At 36.2% G+C, this 23221-nt stretch overlaps 2 protein-coding genes across 7 annotated transcripts in view; one reads left to right on the top strand and one right to left on the bottom strand.

The window, feature by feature from the left end:
- The window catches only part of LOC125649394 (double-stranded RNA-specific adenosine deaminase-like), a 31183-nt gene extending 20183 nt beyond the window's left edge, over positions 1–11000 (top strand). For all 3 annotated transcript variants that reach the window (XM_048876920.2, XM_048876921.2, XM_048876922.2), the window contains 8 exons: positions 1570–1708; positions 1846–2032; positions 2153–2246; positions 4082–4234; positions 4706–4791; positions 7264–7446; positions 8449–8683; positions 9664–11000. In XM_048876920.2, coding sequence (XP_048732877.1) covers positions 1570–1708; positions 1846–2032; positions 2153–2246; positions 4082–4234; positions 4706–4791; positions 7264–7446; positions 8449–8683; positions 9664–9961 — 1375 coding nt within the window. In that variant the 3' untranslated portion in view covers positions 9962–11000. The remainder of the gene's footprint in view (positions 1–1569; positions 1709–1845; positions 2033–2152; positions 2247–4081; positions 4235–4705; positions 4792–7263; positions 7447–8448; positions 8684–9663) is intronic.
- The window catches only part of LOC125649395 (neuronal acetylcholine receptor subunit alpha-2-like), a 73902-nt gene continuing 61444 nt past the window's right edge, over positions 10764–23221 (bottom strand). For 3 of the 4 annotated variants that reach the window (XM_048876923.2, XM_056167063.1, XM_048876924.2), the window contains 4 exons: positions 16833–16877; positions 13022–13131; positions 12387–12922; positions 10764–12053 (listed from right to left, as the gene is read on the bottom strand). In XM_048876923.2, the coding sequence (XP_048732880.2) occupies positions 11503–12053; positions 12387–12922; positions 13022–13131; positions 16833–16877 (1242 nt within the window). In that variant the 3' untranslated portion in view covers positions 10764–11502. Of the gene's footprint in view, positions 12054–12386; positions 12923–13021; positions 13132–16832; positions 16878–19526; positions 19633–23221 lie in introns of those variants that run through there. The other variant, XM_048876925.2, reaches the window with a different exon arrangement.

The raw sequence follows: 23221 nt of genomic DNA, 5'->3' as shown, positions 1-23221 counted from the left end.
CTTTCCATTTTGATATGATTTAGGGTGGCCCTGCTAATCTTGAACATAATTTATTTCAATCAATGTCCTGTACATTCCCATATCAAAATTTTATATTCTTTTATGCTCACACCCCACCCCTGCCTGAAAATGCTTGCATTATTAATATGACTGATGATGACAAAGCTGCTCTTGGTTAAAGTTACAAGTATGCATATGTAAACGGTAACATATACAACATTGCATGTATATAAGCAGTTGTATCATAAAAGTATTCAGATTGTTCTGCAAAAATCGCATTTTTGTAAATGTTTTATAATGTTATGAATGCGGATATATGTATTTGTTAAGTAAAAATTGTAAAACGTTCTTGCATTGATTGCATATTATAAAACAGTATATTTCGTATGAAAAAAAATCACTACATTTTAAAAGGATGTAACGTATAGTTAATAGACAGTCACAAGCTACATTCAGGCTGAAGTGCTCTGTAAAATAAGGGTCCCGTGAGGATTCGGGTTAAAATACGTCCTCATTATCCTTTGCTTGTCGTAAAAGGCGACCAAATGGGGCGGTCCTTTGGTTGAGACCGCAAAAACCGAGGTCCTGTGTCACAGCAGGTGTGGCACAATAAAAATACCTCCCTGCCGTAAGCGTTGAGCATAGACCTAAATTTTGCAGACATTCATCGGTAATGGTGACATCTCCACATGAGTGAACATTTTTCGAACAGGACGGTAAACAATATACAATGAATCAATCTGTTAGATGAGAAAGATTGTGTCGATTTTGAATGTATTCCTGAAATAATGGATTCGTCCTGGTGTATAAACAAAGAGGATGGTAGTGAACTGAATGTAGGGCCTACACTGTAGAGAGTTCTACCACTCCACACGTCATGGTTGCGGATCACGTGACTTTGGCATGACCTATTACCCGCAAAAATTACGACGAAAGTCAACACAAGGGAAAATTCAAATGAACGAGTAAAACCTTTATCAATAACGAACTGTCCGGGTCCCATAACTTATATCAACATTTGAAGGATTTTCTCAGAAAACAAAATAATCCGTACTAAACTGGCAGTTCTACGTGGGATAGACGCAGAGAAAGACAGTGTTTTGGCGGTCGGGATGTTTTTGACTGAAAACAAAAAACTGTGTCAACGTTCTCTGCTTTTGTCGCACGTAGAACTACCATTTTAATATAGATTTGTTTCTGAGAAAATTCTTCAAATGTTGATATAAGTTATGTGACAATTCGCTATTGATAAAATTGATAAAGGTGTTACTTATTAATTTGAATTTTCCCTTGTGTTGACTTTCGTCGTCATTTTCCCGGGTAATTGGTCATGCCAAAGTCGCGTGATTTCCACCGTGACACTTGAATTCAAAGCACTCTCGGGGTTGATGTCGGCCATCATGGATTGCGGCGTCAAGCTGGCAATAGATAAACCGTGCCTTTTTATTTCTTACTCAAATATTTTTTTGTTCGGCTACCTCAGGCAAAATTGTGAATTTCCAACACCACAACCTTCCTACTCATGTCCTATATCTTTATATTCGTGACAATTTTGAATTTCTCATTCAGTTTTTACATGGCGGCTTGTTTGAATGACGAGAAGTTTCCAACCGTAACTGGAAAAAGTATGACCGAGGCAAAAAACCGAGCTACTGCGAAAGCGTTGCGGAAACTTCAAAATGAGGGAAGATATGAATTAGCAACACAGGTGATAAACTAAGAATGATAACCCATTTAACCAGTGTTACTTGTGAAAGATGAAGATCAATCTCATAATTTGTACTGTTATATTTTCATTAATGTAGATGTTATAACGTTGACCCCCCAAAATGTTAAAATTTCTAGAGATCCGGAGTTGGATTACCACAAACGATCAAGACCTGGGATGACAAAGTGGCTGCGGAGACTCTCAAAAAATTCGATTCAGTCGTATCAACCGTGAAAGAGGACATATCGGGACCAAAGGTCTTGGCTTCCATCTTGCTTTATAACAAGAGAACGGAAACGCTGTCTGCTGTTAGCATAGGAACAGGTACACATGATTTGAATTTAAAAAAAACGGAACGAAAGTTTTGGGAAACAATTAAAAATGTTCTAGAACACAAGGTTTCGCCAATGCTTTGCAATCAATACAGATGTACTTCTTTCGTAGGGAACCGTTGTATCACTGGAAATAACCTGTGTGTTGAGGGAACGGTCATTAATGATTCTCACGCTGAAATCATAGCAAAACGAGGCTTTAGAAGGTAGTACGGCGATCTTTATTTTCATTTAAGTGATACTTCTAATACTAGTATAAGTGTGTGTCACGTCTTTTATTGATCATACTCCTTTTTGTATTACCATTTGGTGACGACACAGTTCTTCTGTTTCATTGTTTTTTGCTTAAGTTTAACTGGCTTTTCCATGATTTTGTCTACGATCTCAGCATCATGATATAGTGAAGGTAACGAGAATACAAAATATACAAAATAAAGAGTGGGACAAAAACGGATTCGTGGACATACTGGTGGTGGGAGTAGGTGCATAGGGGGAGTAAGCATGCCTTGCTGCCCGGTCCCACCCGCCGTCAGTCCTATATATATCTTGATCACGTAAATAGAGAAATCTGTACTCAAAGTCAGTATGTAATGAACGGTTTACATGTAACAATTGATATGAACACACAAAAAAAGGAGTCGACCTTGTGACAGTTGTATTGGCAAACTAGATAATTAAAGACCATAGAATTTGCGAAGTGCTTACCGTTGAAAACCCGATATGTTATGCATGACAATGTTTGTCTTCACTTCATGGATAAAAAAGCAGCTGATAGGCTCAGCTGTAAGGCCATGTTGTATCTTATGATTCATAAAATGATACCTAAACCAAACTTTCCAAGAAATAAGAAGCTCACAGGCCTTATCAGTGACCTGAGCATTAACGAAAAGTATCACTAATCCCAAGGCCTATGCAATCTAGAAAGTTAATCCTGTTCTGAATATCTAAGCTGAACTCTAATATTCAGCAGCAGTATAAAACAAGATGTGTTCTTAAAACTTCAATGTTCTCAAAAGTACATACACTGATGAAAAGCTTTACATAATGTAATATATGTAACATTAACAGGATATGACTAATTGGCACCCATCCTAGAATTAAAACCCAGGGGTTGTGTATTTCACAAGTTTGGTAAATCCTTTTCTGTTTTTCCTAAATGTGTATCTAGTTTTTATACAGTATCAGTAACCTTAAAGAAGTATTTCAATTGAAAAAACTAAACACCTTACTCCTTGGGGTTATGGAATTTACAACTTTGCAAAAGGACTACCTACTTCTTCTGAATATCTACATGTATTTAGTTTCAATTTAGTATCAATAGCATTAAAGAAGGTATTATGTATATCTATTGCACATATACACTATACATACCAAGTTTGGCCCCCACCATGGAGTCAGAACCTCTGCCCAGGGGATCATGAAAATTACAATTTGGTAGTGGCATTCCTGCTCTCATCACCATATGTGTATATAGGTTTTTGAAGTACATGTATATGCGATTGAAGAGAATAAACTTTTTTTTAAATTGGTCAATTTTACTCAGGTGACTTAAAACTATTTTTCTACATGAGAAGGTGAAGATAACAAACAGTGATCAAACTCAAAACTCCTATAGAAAATACAAAATTCTGAGTAGGGCAAACATGGACCCCTGGGCATACCAGAGTTTGGATCAGGTGTCTAGGAGGAGTATGCAAGAATTACGTGTTTATTTACGTTTATCGATGTAAAATAACTGAAAAAAGTGAAGTTAGCTTTTTTCCAATTTATATTCTACCTTAATTAAGCATAAATGTACCTTCAGGTAGAAACAAGCATGGGCTCTACTGATATGTAAAGACTATGTTTCCAGTTCTATTTGTGTCAAAAGTATCAACAAAAATCGCACATTTCTTGGAATTTTGGTTTAAAAAATTCATTAGTTAGAACCTATAGCACGGCAGAAAATACCACTGCAGTGCAGAAGGGTGAAAACTAAGACATCGCAGAAGAAGTCCAGCCAGGTTGAGTTTTGTGGAATCTTGAACACATTGTATTGTAGATTCCTGTACAGAGAAATCCGTCGGTCACATTCCACAGAGGGAAGCGAAATACTACATCGCGGAAAAAACGGAAAACTAAAACTTTCATCACACTTATCCCTCCATCTCTTTATATCCACGGCACCATGTGGAGACGGAGCTGTGTTCACACGGTAAGGGCTGTTTATATCCACATCACTCTGTGGGGCGGGACTGTGTTCACACGGTAAGATGTTTAATGCATATGACACTCTGTGGGGCGGGGCTGTGTTTACACGGTATAAGATGTTTTATATCCACGGCACTTTGTTGGGCGGGGCTGTGTTCGTACGATTAGATCACAGGGGCTAAGCCCGTTTTGGGCCCGAACTCTGTGATATTTGTGGTATCACAGAGTCCGGGCTCAAAACGGGATTAGCCCCTGTGGATTAGATGTTTGATATCAATTGCACTCCGCAGGGCGTGACTGTGTTCACACGGTAAAGACTGTATTTATTGATCGTCTTTATACCTTAGATTGCAAAGTGGTTTTCTAAAATAGTTGTTACTTGCTTAACTGCAACGCGGGAGTTGTCTCGCTTTGGAGAGACTTTGAAGCTTCTATATTACAAGTGTACTACTTTCTGTGAACTTGTATACTGCAGTGCATGCCCAGGCAATGATGATTCAACACATCAACCGATATTCGAGAACCAGCAACATGGACATCTGAGAACCAAAGTAGAAAACGGTAAAATCGTTTCTTGTGTTTTTCATGACATAATACCAGCAAAGTTAATTTACAGGACAGTTTACTCGTATTCTGTCCGGAAATTTGTTTTGCAATCGGAATTTAATGGCGTCTTTTATGATAGTATTCACAAAGTCCTATATCCCATTATCAAAGAAAGAGAAGCATTTGCTTTAGAATAAATACTGTGCAAAAAATATACTGACCTAAAAATTAAATCACACATTTAAATGAGCAATTTTTCAGATCAATATCCCTTTCCTCAAACCATATTTTCTAGTGCAATGTATTATAAATAAAACAAGACAATCACCTAGGTTTATAAAAACGCAAATTTAAATTACCTATTTCAAAGTAAGCGTTGCCCAATTTACGTTTATTTGCTGCGGTTCTTGAATGCATACAAACCCATGCTTAATTCTCTGTGGTTTTTAAAACTGAATATACAAACCCACGCTTACTTTGCCGCGGTTTATAGAAGTAATATAAACCCACGCTAACTTTGTTTCACGTCCCGTTGAGAATTTTTCACTTATATTGAAACGTTACCAGCTCTAAGTGAATGGCCACATTTAGACCTACGCTTAGCGCTTACGGCCGTAGCAATAAGGGTTCTTTAACGTGCCAACGCCTGTCGCGACAAGGAACATTCGTTTTTAAGGTGATATTCGAAAGACCTGACGCGGCCATGACACAAGCGGGCGATTGCCATGGACTTTAAAATCAATTCTGATTCTGATTCTTTATTTTCCTTAAGCTATACAGCTCATCGGTTATAAATATAAAACATTTACAAATATATACAAATAATACAGTAGAGGGTGAGTAAGACATACAGATACAATTTTGAGGATATAAAATCAATGCATTTCTACATACATATAACAATACACGTGAATAATATGTCGAAGCAAATACAGAATTCATAAGTTACAAGAAGATCGAAACCTTGTAGCCTGTTGTAGGAACTTTCCTAAATTATCGAGTTCTTTTGTATTATTTACATTAAGAAGCTTTACTAATTTGAAGACACTGGGTTTCTTGTAATAAAATGTTTTGATATATTTAATTCTTAAACCGTTATAAAAAGGACATTTTAAAATAAAATGAAATTCGTCTTCTAACTCATTTAGGTTAAAAAATGTACAAATCCTATTATTTCTTGAAATATTTTTATGCCTACCCTTCTCAATGTTCAAATAGTCTGAAGACAAGCCTATGCTTAGTTTGTTCCAAGACGTATATATTATACATGTAATTCTACTTTGTCACAGTTCTAAAAGGAATATGAACCCACACTAGATCGCCGCGGTCCTTAAAAGAATATAGACCAATGTTTTGTTTAACGTGTTCCTTAAAGGGATACAACTATACAAACCCACGCTGAGACTATGCAGTCCCTTAAAGTGTATATACGTACATGTATATAATGAAAAGTTCAAAAACATACTGGTATTAAGTACAGCAACACCCATAATTCTGATTCTTTTTTATAAACTGTCTTCCACCACGCATCAAAGGAAGAAAGCCCTAATCATCGTATAATAAAGGAGATATGACCCTTTGATAGTTTTTTGTAAAAATGACCACCCACTGCTACACATCTGAGGGGAAGATTTTCGACCTAATCATTTACTTGATGACCAGGAAATACAGATACATATTTAGCTTTCTGAATGTACTTTTGTAGATAGACGGATGGTTAATCACGCATAGCTTTCAACTTGCACACAAATTCATCTCCTGAATGCATGGAGATTAATATATATAGAACGAGGTCACGATAACGGTTTCAAATTACACATAGTTACTAATATGTTGTAAAGAAAAATCAATTTTAAAGAATTTTCACAAGAACTACAAGTCTACATTTTGTTTCTTCATTATGCAAGTACATGCACTCTTATATACAATGTAACCACGTGTCGATTCGATATTATTGAAACCATGACATCTACCCCCAGGGTCAGTTCGGGACCAAAGTTGCACGCGGGAACACATAGGGCATGTTCGTAGAACTCATATTCCAAAGAACCACAAACATTGTCTACTTACAATACAAATATTCTCATGCAGACTTGTAGTCTAGTAAATTTATGTTGTCCAAAACATTATCCCCGAGGATTACGGGAGTGCGTTCATAGGGTCATACATTGAAATGCACAGACACAACATTTAAAAAAAACAACTCTGCATGCAGATTGTAATTTTTGTTTATTGATATGCAAATATTTTCTCACGGTGTAAATTCAAGCGAGTTCACGCCGTGACTCCCGAGGCAGAGTTGGGCTGTAAATAAGTGTAAAGTATGACGAGGATGTGACCCGGATGGGTATAATATGTCACACGAGTCTCTCGTTTTAATTTTAGTCAATGAAAATCGGAATTTCTAACGTTTTAGACTCCCCTTTTTATTGTTCAATTAAAAAATTCTTATGACGCTTCAGAACTCATGGTTTGTCATTGTAACAGGGGAGGGAGCGATACCCGTGGATGACACCTCGATGCAGACTCTGGACGGGATTCGCCGCGGAAGTCAGCGCCTGCGCACTATGTCCTGTAGTGACAAGATCTGTCGTTGGAATGCCGTGGGAGTTCAGGGGGCGCTACTGTCGATGTTTGTGAAACCAATGTACCTGTCTTCTATCACCTTAGGTACATCCTACACGGAATGATATCATTCTAATTTGTTGAATTTTAGTGCAAAATATGAGTTTTTCTTTGTATGATGATGAAATTATATCAAATATGCCGACGAGCGCGTACCTGTTTGTATATACTGCCTGTCATAAAATGATATCTACAACTTAGCCCCCACCCCACCCCACCCCTCCCGACATATACCTGTCTGGTATTAGTAAATATGTTATACTATCATGAATAGAAACTTTAGTTAAAGTGTTAAATTAATTAATTTTTTTTTTCGAATTTCGTTAACGTCAAGTTAGACCAACTTCATAGGGTTACTGACAGGTATCGGGTGGTTATTGTCGCCAACATATATATTACTTGAATAAGTCGGCGAAGTGTTCATGAATTCTATGAATGGCCAGGTGGTAACGGTCACTACCCATGTACATTAACACATTGACAAAATCACTGACACTTTTATCAAACGCCCGATTATGGAGTCTTTATTTCATGCAGCTATTTACATTATCCATTCGCTCCGTTAAACACAAATTAAGAATTAATTTGTGTGTGTGTGTGCGCGCGTTTATGTAATAAGATTAAAAAATTGAGCTGAAAATCGAAGGATTTTTACCAGGCGGATCTGTAACCTTCTGGTGTGTCCCAAAACCTATAATCTTGTGTTCTCAAAAATGACGTCGGCCAAATGAAATAATCCGGTGTTTGAAGAATTGCTAGTGACTTTTTTTCAGGATCCACGTGACTGGTGATTTGTTATGCTCCATGAACTAATTCTGTTTGTGATATAAAAACTACTTATGTGTCTACCTTTTATATGTATACACATGTTTGAAAATATAGTCCTATAAGCGAATAGTCAAACAGTTTTAATACTTCAAGCTTTTTATAGTCCTATAAGCGAATAGTCAAACAGTTTTAATACTTCAGGCTTTTTAGATTAAGCGTTATAAGCATCGCTACACATTCCTCCACTCGCATTTAAGCAGACGCCATTTTCCATTGCAGGTTTCCTTTTCAGTGACGGCCACATGTCTCGAGCGATGTGCTGCAGAGTGAGGCGCAAAGACGAAAATCTCACAAAGCTACCCAGGGGATATAAAATCCAGCACCCACAGTTGGGCTCTGTAACAGACGTAAATGATGTCCGCATTGTGGTTAAATCTCGCGCTCTCAGCATCAACTGGAACTCAGCAGACGACACAGTGGAACTAACGGACGGAACTCATGGACAGACAATTGGGTATAAACTTCTTGTCACTTAATTCATGCCATGTCGTTTCTTATATATACAATACATACTAAAGAACTTGGGGGTACAGCGGTACTCTCTCTTTCTCTCTCTCTCTCTCTCTCTCTGCATACTGGTATCCTCTATCTAATTTGATAACTTAATTGTTCATACATGCGTTCTTCCGTTGCGTTGGCTTTACGTGCATATTTCCAAACATATTTGGTTAATAGCATAAATGGCTTGGGGTTTGTTGGTTCTCATGATGAAGTGAAAAAGGTCAGAGTACCATGGCCAGGAAGGCAAATCTAAAAATTCATAGTTTAATTTCCAATCGAAATTAGCTTCGTTTGAGTTCCTTTTACGTTCCGTCGAGAATTGTTCACTGGTATTGAGAAGACACTAGCTACATGTATAGATGACGTACCACAAAGTCAGACCTATGCTTAGCGCTAACGATCGAAGCAGCAATTGAAGTTTTTTTTAACGTGACAACGCCTACTGCAACCTCCATTTTAAAGGTCATATCCAAAAGATTTGTGATTCTCACTTTCAAATTCCACGCGTTTGGTGAAGGAGTAATCGTATGAGTCCTTGTGTTTGCAAAATAAATTTCTTCAGAATTACACTGCTTCACTACACAAAGAGAAAATAACTCGGTACTTTCCAGTAATTTACAAGCCTGTCAATTTAGATTAAAAGCATAACAAAATCCTCGGTTAATTATATCAAAAAATATTCTGATTCGTGATATAGAATATTAGAAATATTTATTTTTTATGTTTTTAAACACAAAACTTCAATCACGTCTAGGAGTCCATAATTGACTTACTCTTCTTATTGGGATTTATGAGACTGATACCTTTTTCCATAATGTAAATTTAGTAAAACATTTAGTCGGGGGGCAATAGGATATCTCGAACAGGACCAGTAAAACAATGTTGAATGTAGATAATCCTAGGCCTGTACTCTTCCCCTCTTTACTAATATAGAAATACGCCATCTCGACTCTGCAAAAGGGAACTCTTCCAATCATTCTCTCAGACGTACCAAAGGAATACAGAGAGGACGTACAGAGAAATGAAAGCCCGGGCTCAGGACTACCAAACAGCCAAACATGTTTTCCAGTGTGCCCTGTCCGGGAACTCCCACGGTCAGTGGGTCACAAAGCCACCGGAAGTCGATATGTTCTGTTTACAAAGTACACAATCTGCACGGATCCGACAGACCACAAGATACAACACTGGAAGAAACCAAACGCTATATGACAGACGGGCCTCCAATCATTGACACACGCATTATTCAGAGTGAGAGAAGCGGTCGACGCTATATATGCACACGACAGCCATACGCATTGTCGTATTACCAGATACCTTCTTAAAGTAACATACATGTAGACTAAATAACACTGATGAACAGAACGCAGGCATGCAGATTCATGCAAATATATTTACATTTCTAACTTTTTGTTGTTGTTGTGATAACCCTTTAAAGGGCCATTGCGTCAATTTCCCAATATACACAAATGGATGTTTACAAATTTCTCACTTGTATACAAATCAATGACGATATTGCGGGAGCATTGGAAATTAACATGGAATGCCACGTGTATTGCAATTTCTAATTGGCAGTATTTTTGATATTCTGAAACTATACTTTGATATTTATTTCAAATAGATATATAATGTATTCGCCAGTACGTAAATAATGTATTCGCTAGTACGTAAATCATCAGGTTTGCCATTGTAGTTAATCACCTCCCACACCCAACAAACTAGACAGTGATTCCTTCCTGTTTAGTTAATCACATCACACACCCAACAAACTAGACAGTGATTCCTTCCATTGTAGTTAATCATCTCCCACACCCAACAACAAATTCTTAATTAATTGAAATGCATACAGGTAAATGTAGAGGGTGTCTTGCATCCTTCATTGTGAACTGTCACCAATATTTACGCTCGTTTGTTTTACTGTTTATATGTCCATGTATATAGGAATTGTTAGAAAACAAAATACATGTAAATACCTAAAACGTTTCTTTGTATATGCTGCATTATATTTAACGATTGTTTCATGAATTCTTCAAGTAATAAGTAGTTTGTTGTTTATTAGATAAAGTATGTATAAGAATCAAATTATCAACGAACAGATGGACAAACAAAAATAATTATTTTAAAAGTGTAACATCATAATATATGAATATCATATTACTTATGATGAGAACATTTTATAGAAATGCTTGGCGTGGAATATCTTTAACAGATTGTTCAATATTAACAATAGATGATATGAATAAGAAATGAACAAATAAAACATTTTCCATACTGATGCGAGTTTTCTCATCTCTGATCACAGTGTATAAACTTTAAGGCTTTATATTAGTAACGAGGTTTTGTTTTGTTTAACATTTCTTCGGGAATTTTTCTCTCATCTTGAGACGTCAGCAGCTTTAGGCGAAGTGCCACAAATTTAGACCCATGCACAGCGCTCTGGGCCATAGTAATGAGGGTTTTTTAACCTGCCAACACTTGTCGTGATACAGGAACTCGGGTTTTAATGACCTTTGAAAAAATAATATGTACTTGATCAATAGTATGTATTTGATATGCATGTATATATGTCCTCGTTCCTACTTTTCAAAATATCTAAATTACAAAATATTCAGGCGGGTTTATTATGAGTTATCAAAAATAAATGCAGTTAACGAAATTATCTGAAAAACTATTTCGGAACTTGGTACATGTATGATTCTATTATCAATGGCGCCTTGAGCACTTCCGGGTATCTTTTCTGCTTTATAGACATAAATAAATAAATATATTTGTTGTTTACTGCAGTGGGGGCTTTAATAAAGGCTTAACAACTAAAATTAAAATGGACGATATTACAGCAGCAAAAAGGAATATCCAGAACAACACTCTGTCCATCACGTGAGCCACAAACTGCCACTCGTGCACAATGCCCTGGTGGTTTTCTTCGTAGTCCTGTTTTTCCACCAACAGTTTTAAATGATTCGTAATCTTCTGGTGTGTCTTGTCTTTTTCCATTTCAATATGGTATTTGTCATTTTGGTAAGTATTTATTGTGTTATTGGAATTTTGTTGTAAATTTCCGTTGCATGTACCCGCGGTATTTCCATTTTCAACATTTTCAAAAAAAGTTGTTAAGCACAGATCGTCTTTACGGAACTCCTCCATAAATGGCTGTGGAATCTGAGACTGACGCATACACATGAATCTAGCTAAGATATCCACACATAAAATCCGCAGCCAGCCCGGCACTGGTCTCTGATGCGGACCCACGTGGTGCAGCTGCAGCACAAACACTGTCAATATAATGGATAATGACGTCATACCCATCGTCACTGTCAAATAGATACCTACAAAACAAAACGTGTCAGATAATATCATTTATCAAATATGAATTTCTTACATTTTTATAGAACTTTTTTAAGCGAACGCCTGGGATCTTGTTAGAATTATATCTATTGTGAAGGGCATTGATTGAAGTATTAATGATAAGTGGAAGACGGAGTGTAGAAGTTTACAGGTTTGTTTTTCTGCTATTTATTAGTTTTCCTAGTGGGAATAAGTTTTAGGAATAGAAACATGAACAATGCTTTACATCATCAACAGAACCCACGGGAGTCAGAATCCCTGATGTAACATCCGGTTTAATTACACCCACGTGACAACATTGTAGTAATAATTACCTATCAAAGGAACAAACTCTGATGTAGCTGGCATGTTTTCAGCAATGAGAAGCATAAACACGGAAAAGGCTAACAGGACTGTGATTCCCAGAGTAATCTTTTCCCCACTATCAGGGGGCAGCCAAAACCCCAACAGACTTAGGATGGTCAGCCAAAGACAGGGAAATATAATGTTAAACAGGTAGTAAAGCGTCTTTCTACGCATGATAATTGTAAACGTCACATCCGGGTACGGGATATTGCAGCATTGGTATATCACCTCGTTACGAATCCCATATATGGATATCAGTTCCCATTCCCCACTGTAAACGTAATTCGACAGGTCGACCATGGCGGTTCTGTTTGTTATGTCGACTTGGAAGCCGTCATACGTCCAAGAACCGAATTTCATTTTACAAATTTGATCGTCAAACGGAAAGAAGGTGATGTCGATCTTGCAGGAACTCCGGAACTTAGCTGGCGGAGGCCAAAAGACGTTCCCATCGTACCTTACCATCGCCTTACTCTGCATGTACCCGGAAGTGTAATCGTCCGCACTGAGGAGAAGAGTTACAAACTTTATTTTAAAATTGATCAAATTGGTACTTTTATTTTCAATTTTTATCGAAAACATTCAGAATGTTAATTATGCATACCTGTTGTACAACACAATATCTGGAAGCCAGATCTTGTCACAGGGCATGCGCAAAGTCTCCAGACCATTGTAGTCTGCCGGATCCCACACAAGTCGTTCATCTTGCCATTCCTACAATATTTTAAAGCCATCTTTAACACCGAATGAATTGTGCGTGTTTATACAAGGAGTTATTTTACAGAACACAAATGAAATAAACATTGATGCACGAAATCTGTTCCCAGTAATTTATAGTACAATCGGTCTTTAACAGCCCCCAGACCTGCACTCTCTGGTCAGTACTTTATAGTACAATCTGTCTTTAACAGCCCCCAGACCTGCAATCTCTGGTCAGTACTTTATAGTACAATCTGTCTTTAACAGCCCCCAGACCTGCAATCTCTGGTCAGTACTTTATAGTACAATCTGTCTTTAACAGCCCCCAGACCTGCAATCTCTGGTCTATGATGGGATCTTTCTGGACAAGTAGCTTATTATTCTGTGGACGAATAATTTTAGAAAATGAGTCTTACGGTTTATTAACTTGTGTTTGTCTCGTTTTAAGTTTTGAACACTTCAAAGCTGTTATTGCCGACAACATGTATTCTATCATTTTGCATCCACAGATTGTTAGTTAAAACTTAAGGCCTACGTAGTATGTTTCACATATGCACTAAATGTTTGAAACAACATTAAAAAACGTGTTTTGAGTTGATGAATTGACAACAGATTACCACAATGAGGATAACGTAAGCATGGCCGCGGCCGATCATTGAAACACTTCTATATTTCTGTCGTATACAAGGAAGGGCAAATTCTTTCGAGCAACCCTTCACTCAAAACGAAGATTAGACAAGCAGAAGACGACCTGAGCATAACCTATCACAATAATAGATCTACAGTTTCAAAACTAAAGTTGCCACGTTGTGCAAAAGGTCGAGCCCCCTAACAATGGGTGACTGATAAGCTGTTAGATTATCGCGTTTTGTCAGTCATTTGAGTACATAACAAATTTATTAGTACTTCCAGGGTGGTCGACAATGAAACCTCTCGACATGGGTATCATCATTCGATACAGCTTGAGATTATTGAGGAGAACAATTTGAGATAATTCTCGAGTATAGCTTCAGATCATTTTGAAATTGGCATATTTTTTTCTTCAGTTGTTTTGCCTGGTAGTTTTTCTTTTCATAATTAGCAAATGGAGACCTATAAAATTAAGCACATATGTATCTGGCAATCATTGCAGCATATTACTACATCAAAAACCATGTCTAAACAATTATTTGACAATATTGGACAATTTCATCAACCTTTCTGTGCATTTCCAAAGTTGAGAGAAGAAAAACAGAATAGAAATAGCTTTTCGTGTCTTGTTTCCGTAAAGGCAACGACTGTACACTGTCGATTAATAGTATCGACCTTTTTTATATGTTTATTATAATGCTATTTATTACAGAGCATCATATCAAATTAATTTCATCGCTTGAAATGTCAGTTTTCGACAGAGACCAGAAAATTGAAGCCGATATTAGATTTCTCGCTTCGTTATCGAGTCGTTAGAGGAAATGGAGGGTCCCACTTGAAATCAGTCACAAATTATCAAGTCTCTCCAGCACATTCCTTAGAAAAGGATAAAAAAGAAAAAAATACGAAAAAAAGAAATAAAATAAAACATAAATAAAAAACGAATGAATTCTCGTTCACCTCATTTCATGTACGCCGTACATCATCTGAAATTTTGATATTGCTGGAAATTTGGGGCTAACGAAAATAACTCAATTGCTAATTTAAAGAAAAATGTACTGCAAACAAATTTCATGCATATATTTTTAGTCCGATATGTTTGTTGATTACAAATAGATAGAAATTCTTGGCTCCAACAAATGATTAAAAGAGAAGAATTCAGGAATTATCGCCCGTCTTATCTAGAATTATCTAACGAAGTTTGTTAAAATTCTGAAAGATAATAACAATTTGACATTCGACTTTAAAAGTGCTGTCTTATAGATAAGATAAAGTTATGTATGTGATGAGATCAGAAGCCAGATTAGCGCATAAGATATATTGCATCATTGATAAAACGGGAATGTGATAAAATCGACATGAATTTACGATTTCTCTTAGTCCGAAGGTACTGTATTTCAAAGATAACTGTATAATATATGATATCATCTACCGTTATTACCAGTAGTCCTAGTGGGATATGACGATATTTTATGTCTCCAGACTTAATGAGGAAGTAATAATGATGAGAAAGATACGAACAGGAAGTCCGTAACAATAAATTTTATCTATTGACATTGAAAATCGGCCATCTATACTTCAAGTGGCTCATACAAAATGCCGTCCTTATAATTCGTTGAAAGACTCGTGTAAAACATGACATACACATCAGGTTTATTGTCCTGAACATTTCAAATATATGCGATTACCACTGAGGTTGTTTTTTGTTTTTTTTTTATCAACTGCTGGGTTTGTTTTTGTTTTTGTATAGCAGTAACCACAGGTTGAATAATTCTATTAAAGAAGGAATGAATCAGTCAGAGAGCAGATGTATATGTATTTATGTATGTATGTGACAAAAACTAATAAATCATTTTTAAAAATATAACAGGTTTTTTTTTTTGTTTTTTTTTTGTTGTTGTTGGTTTTTTTTTTTTTTTACATCATCATCATTACATGTTGTTGTTTTTTAATTACAAGTCATCATAATTACATGTTGTTGTTTTTAATTACAAGTCATCATAATTACATGTTGTTGTTTAATTACAAGTATCGCCAATCTAAAACATGAAAGCATAAAAACTCTGAAGGTCCGAATTGTTAACTCGAATTATTTGATTCCAAAATTCATAAGCTGTTTTTAAAAAAAACCCATAAAACATATCCTTTTAAACATTTAATTTGTAATTCTGTATTACTGTAAACAGCTGTTTTCACTGGTTAATACAAAAATAAAATTCTCATAAATTTTCAGCATGATAACCTTTTATAGTCTTGACTACTCTTAGTTACTATGTTAACCTCAGTTGAACATTATTGTATGCCTTTTTTAAATGCATTCATTAATTGTTCTTTGTTTTACATGTAAAACGTTTTAGGGTAATTATGTTGATTAAATAAAGCGTTATATAAATGTACAGTAATAAGTACGAGTCCTCACGAGAATTACAATCGCAGACATTGCAGTGCACCAGATTTCAACCTATAGAAAAAAAAGTGTTCACTCTGAACGAGAGTAATACTTCAAGCGCCGAATACTGTAGAAGCAGCAGCCGGTGCTCCCCATCCCCTTTAAAATTTTCAAACTTGGTTAAATCGTGGTATCTTGTTTTGAAAAATGTACTAAACGATGTAAGAAGCAATAATTTCTTCCACTCCCGGAGAAATAAATGACAAAATCTATTAATTTCTTGAATTACTTTATTGGGAAAACTTAAGTTTTTCCAAAAACCCTAAAAATTTGCGTCATTTTATTAATTTCACCCAAAAAATTAGTACAAAAGACTTAATAGGAGATATATTTCAAGCCCTATAAAATCTGTAAAATCCAGGAGCTTCCGGGGGCTTCGCTCCCTGGCCCCCACCGGGGCTTCGTCCCCAGACCCCCTGCCTCGTAACTGCAATTCCTGGATCCGCCCCTGAACTTACAGTACCAATATAATGGCTTTATATTCAATACACTAAACACTAAATAGACTCGGTCTAAGCTACATTTCAGGTAAAAGTCAAGATCACATTTCAAGGTCTAATATAAGATTTGCCACAAAAGTTGACTACAAATGGAGACATAGATTGACCAATTTTGAAATACAAAAAACTATACATACCTGCTCCAGCCACACACTGGTGGTCAGTACCTGATTGACCTCATCCTGAAATAGATAAGAAAACCATTAATCATACCTTCACGTACATGTATATCGCGGATTAGGCTTTCAAAACAAAACTTTTTGATTGTGAGTTTTGACCGATGTAAATCTGTGTCTGAAATATTGCATACTTGTACAGTTCACTTTTCATGTAGGAATAAGGGCCTATCAGATTAAATTCATTGAGATCACGTGTAAAACATCAAATACTAGTTACATATGCATAGACCCAAATCACACGCGGTAAGTTAATAAGACAGCCACGTGGTCAGCGATCGAATATGTCAAAAACAAAAATATGAAACTAATTCCATATATATCTACAACTTAGGTTTTATATAATGATTTTTTTTTCAAATAAAAATTTCATTTTCTTTATAGAATTGTCGTAATTTAAGAAATGAAACTTATAATTCTTTGTTTGATGCATGTATCAAACGAAACATTGGACGGAAAACTTCATCAATGCGCGTAGCGCGTTGATGATAAAAGTTTTCCGTCCAAAGTTTCGTTTGATATATGCATCAAACAAAGAATTATAAGTTTTATTTCTTATCATTTAATTATATTTTTAAGGTAGAAAAAAAAAACCAAATAGTTTCTCCCATTTAAAAGCTTGAATTACGTTTTCGAAATGGCGCGTAGGAATACATCATATATGTAAGAATGAAAACAACAACAAAACGGCATGGCTGTGCGTTCAGGTCAGGTACAGTTACTGTGCAGATTTAAATGGATTATACGCCAAATTAAAGGTGCAATGGTTAAAAGCTGAATTAAATATAAAGGAAGATAACAAGTGGTGACTGGATTTATGCTGCATTGTTTTGGAGGAGACGTTGAACACTGGTTGTGTTGTTGGAACGGTGGAATGCAACTCGGCTCCATTTCAATATCGAGTAAAAGGTTCAACACCTCTTCATCTAAAACGCACTCGTTGACTGAGCCCCATATAACGAAGTTCAATTTCATTAATATTTACCAGATCAGAAGTCGCCACTTACTCCGTCATGTTATCGATCTCGTAAAGCAGACGATTCATACCGAAAACTCGTGTAATCTGTCTACGTCTACCAGTAAGTGGTCTACGTCATCAAGTTGACTATTCTGCCACGTCATCGCCTATGTATGTTGTTTCTTTAAATTAATTTGTATTTTATTCTTATCTTTAGTTGTGCTTATTTTTGATAGCAATGAAAAACAAAAATCAAACGAATGCATATCGATATATAATGCTTGTGTGGAAAATCCCGTTCTATAAATAGCGCTGAAATTAGAACGGGGAAGACGCATTCCAGAGAAAAGTAGTCCCGTATGCTTAGCTCAGGTGAACTCCGAACGAAATTTGACACATGCAGGTTAACCGGCAACACTCTTGATTGTGAGCCGGAATTGCGCACGCATCCCGCCGGGTAAGCCGATTGAGCCGGAAAATTTTGATACACGCTGACGTCCTTGGAGATAGTAGTATCGAGAGTTGATTATTCTAAGACATAATGTTTTTAATTTTTACACTGGTGAAAGAAACATGATTTGTAAATATGTTGGTCAATTCTATGCCAAATAATGTGTATACAATAGAAGGTCAACATTTTCATCACTTGATTCTTAGCGCGTCGCCGGGTATACCCGGCTTAGTTCGATTCGACCGGATTTTATCAGAATTAAGTAGGCTATGCATGTAGGTCTCATCTGACAGATCGAGCAGCCACAACTTGTATGATATACCGCGCTACTTAGGTGATTCTATGTTTGTGTAATTTCATCCGTGTTGCAAATGTACGAGGGGGACTTGAACCCACGACCTTCCTGTCATGAGCCGAACGCTCTAACCACTATGTCACCTCGACCGGTTGCATAGAGGAAGTATAGAGGAATACAAAAAGGGCAACACAATTTGACACTTAAAAACAAAACAGAAGCGAGACCAACCGTGGATTTCCGACAATGACTAACACCATGCAGTTGGCAAAATCTTCAGATGGTTTCGATATTTATCGAAGCTTATTTTTATCTGAACCTGTCGATCAGATCATGGTAACTATATTAAACACCTGGTACGTTTTAGGGCACAGAAATATAAAACTGGAAAACACAAATGTTTTACATTTCACATAAACCTGAGCCAAAATTTCAATTTGATCGTAGAATTTAGGAGTTGCAGAATACGAGTTTGTTTTCAGTTAAGTGTACTGGACAAGGAATGGGACGTGTCCACTCTCTGTATCACAAATCTGAAAACCGCGTCTTTGTTTTGGATAAAATTTCGTCAAAGTAAAGTTTCGTCTCAAATGAAAACTATCAAGGGAAATACAAAAGATTGATGGAGAGTAGTTTTGCAATTAAATGATAAAAACCTAAAACGACAGCGAAATAAAACCCAGAACGACTCGGGATAAAGGCGTGATTCATTTGCCACCGAAGACGATCAAATAGTTCTTTTTATCGACCTTTGAGACATTGATGGTAAACCGAGTGATTCTGCCCATAAAGATTCCACTACGAAATTTCAAGATTGGGATATTGGCTAAAAAGTACATCAAAAAAGAAAGTTTTTCCATAACGCCTGAAGACCAAATCTGATATACACAACTAAAATGAAAAACATTTTTGCTTCATATAGACTAACCTGCACAGGAAATAAATACATACATGTATAATCAATTGTAGAAACTGACCCAACCACGTTAACTCTACAAGTACAAGAACATATTTGAATAGTACACACAATAGGACCATTCCTTGATTCCTGCTAACACACCGGAATTTACCCCCCACTCACCCCTGCAAATGATAAATGCAAGTTAGAGAAGGAAAATATTATTATAAATCTGTCGATATTATTCTGCTGTGCAATACCAGATACAATGTTCAAGTTTTTTCTCACCAATGTGCATTATGACGTCACTGATTTTATCCCCCATTACATGATTGCACCTGACACCAACAAGTACACGAGTTCGAACACGTCTTGAAAGTGAAACAAATTACCTCTATTTAACCATGTAAAACATCTTACGTCATGTGCACTTTACTAAATTAATTCGGTTTTACATCATTTGTACAGAGCAGGTTATCTTTTCATCATTTTAACCTTCAGTACACCTTTCTTATATTTGTTTCTATCAGAACTCATTGCTCCGTTTCATGTCCGTCTACTACGAAGCCAATTGCCGCCAAATCATTAATGATGTAATGAATGTATGTGATTGCAGGCTTGATTAGAAAGTACTGATGACACACCGCCCATATCTATGGGATTTTATTTACCATTGAAGGTCCAGCTTTGATTGATTTATCGTGACTATTTTAGGGAGCCATCTTCATTAATGCAATTTTTGATTTAAAAAAACACCCAAACTCTTCTTCTCGGTATGCAAAGATCTCGAGGTTTCACAATGTGCTTTACATTGAAGTAATGATTAAAGAGTATCATTTGTTAATCTCAGGACAAGCAGAACAATCAAAGAAAAGATGAGGGTTTTTTTCCAAGCTCTGCCGCGTTTACTTTGTGTCTTTCAACATGGTTCGCCATCAGTAAATTGCCTCCGATCATTTGTCATAAGTGTAGGGGTTTTCCTTCATTTTATTGCATGCAGTCCTATGAATGTGTTCTGTAAGGGGAAATTCATGTAAAAAATCAAATAGTGGGCCCATGCAATGATTGCGAATTGTACAGGAAGTTTAGCATATTATGTCCAAAACTAATATTTTTTGCCTCTGTGTACATTTCATTGGAAAGCAAAGCTATGTATTAATGAATATATAATGAAATACACAGGCAAATATTCAAGGATTGACAGATGGGTTTTTAAATAAATGATTATGATAAAAGATGCTGATGCCAGCAAAGTAATTCTGGTACCCAGCCGCAGAAAGTTCTTGTCACATGGTATACACTTGTGAAATATGAAAGCCCTATCACATGTGAAATATGAAAGCCCTATCACATGTGAAATATGAAAGCCCTATCACATGTGAAATATGAAAGTCATATCACATGTGAAATATGAAAGTCATATCACATGTGAAATATGGAAGCCCTATCACATGTGAAATATGGAAGCCCTATCACATGTGAAATATGAAAGCCATATCACATGTGAAATATGAAAGCCCTATCACATGTGAAATATGGAAGCCCTATCACATGTGAAATCCCTATCACTAACCATTCAAAAGTTACGACCTACATTTGTAGGTTAAAGTTTTACAAAAGAAATGTCTTGTCACAAGAAATAAAATTGTGAAATATCAAAATTCTATCGCTATCCATTCCAAAGTTATGGCCAAGGTTAAAGTTTTTGCAGTCTCAGCCGGACAGACAAAATCCTATATACCCCCGAATCCCCGATTACGAGGGCATTAAACAAAACTATATATACAATATATATACATTATTCACTACAGCTTATTTTATCCATGAACATCGGTCATGTACCAGTGATATAATACTAAAAAATAAATATTGTATATGATCAACCCTTAATTCACAATGTTTTCAGAAAATGTGTGGTGTTTTTATTTTTCTTACTATAATTTTAAAACAAATCCCAGTATAATGTTGGCCTCTAAACATAATTAAATTGTACCAACTAAAAGATCAAAATACCCAACCCCTTTTAATTATGCTATTCCTATCATTTTAAATATTGTCCTCTTAACCTCAAGCAAAGCGGGGGCGTACATCTTGCAGAAAGCATGTTTCAGACACACAAATGGGGTTTGAACTGTCGCCAACATATCTAAAAAAAAAAAACTAGAAATAAACAGCAGCAAATTAGTGAACAAAAGTCCTATTCTAAAACGCACTGTTCGTTACGTCTTTGGAAGCCAGGAATATTACAGAGAGAGAGAGAGAGAGACCCTGCAATTACATGATTGGAATTCCTTTGATAAGGATTCTTTCTGCTTTTTGTTGGGTGCCACAATTCCATTTTCATGTCCAACGTGCAAATTAAAAAATAAATAAATGAAAATCAACAAACGTATCTACTATTTCGTTTGCCTTTTTTATCATTGTGTAATATTCTTAGTACTTAACCTTGTTTGGTTATTGTTCGTAGATGTGTTTGTTGCAATGGTTGTTAACAGTGCAATGATTCCTAGTAACACGAGTTTTGCCTCACACAAAATGTACGTACGTACCCGTCGTTTCCCACGGATCCCTACGCATCGATTCTGATTTATTCTCACTGCAACATCTACATAGCATTACTGACGCTGTCATCGATAGAAAATTGTATTTATGTTAATATTCCGCATAGTCTTCTTAAATACCATGTTATACTTTATATGTCAATCACGTCATTGTACAAATGTATGTGTATGGACTGTATGGTTCTTGGTAATAAATAAAATACAATGAGTCTTTTTAAAACACGAGTATCTACGGGATTATCTTTGTCGTGCTTGGCAGATACCGACGATGGTTTCATCTCAAAGAAATAATCTTGTCTTTAATCTATTATCAAGATGATACTGTGATTTATTAAATCGATACCCATGGAACTAAGAAAAATATATTCAGAATGTAACAAATGATTGGGGATATTATCGGAAACTCTTTCCTCCAAGATTCTTACCGCACTCAGAAACTCAGTATGTCGTATCTGTTTTTCTCATCAAAAGCATGCACATCATCGCCAATCTAATTGAGCTTTGATTTATTGACAGGTTAAGTTATTTGATGATTTCCACAACTAGCGATGCTTAATCAGTTAATCTTAAGATCTTCATTAAACAAATACCCATTCACCCCACCCAAACTCACAGCAAAACATCATTGGTGGGAACTTAATCGAGATTCGATGTTTATACTGGATCTAAATTCCATATACTTCTCAGTAAAGTTTTAACTCGTGGATTAAAGGTCAGGATGATTAAAACCCCAACCAAATGTTCCGGCATTTAAATCGGATTCCCAGTCACGTCAGGTGCAGAGCTTTCCAATACGTTTAATCATCATAAGTCATCATGACGTAGCTTTCAGCAGATTTCACGTGGAGACGGATTTTCCCGCCTGCTTTTTACTAAGCATCCCTTCATTTTGTTTGGAATACGAAGCAGACGTTAGAAACTCAAAGTGTCGCCAGCTGATTTCAGACCCAGCGTCATCGCCATTTGTTGTCTCAAAGATCTCATTCTAGCGTCTGCAAATCTGCTTAAAATCTATTCGAACAGGGTGATAGAAAATGAATTACTAGTTAAATACATGCCCCGATATATTGTATGATTATAGTTTGCTAATGTTTCACACTGCGATGAAAACATACATAAAACAATTTCATAGACTCCTTCGTCGTGATATTCCCGAGTGGATAACATGCATCTCGTGAATGCACTTA

This window comes from Ostrea edulis, chromosome 5, assembly GCF_947568905.1.
Source record: "Ostrea edulis chromosome 5, xbOstEdul1.1, whole genome shotgun sequence".
Lineage (NCBI taxonomy): Eukaryota > Metazoa > Mollusca > Bivalvia > Ostreida > Ostreidae > Ostrea > Ostrea edulis.
Note: the sequence above shows the minus strand (reverse complement) of the source record. Positions and strands in the feature narration are given on the sequence as shown.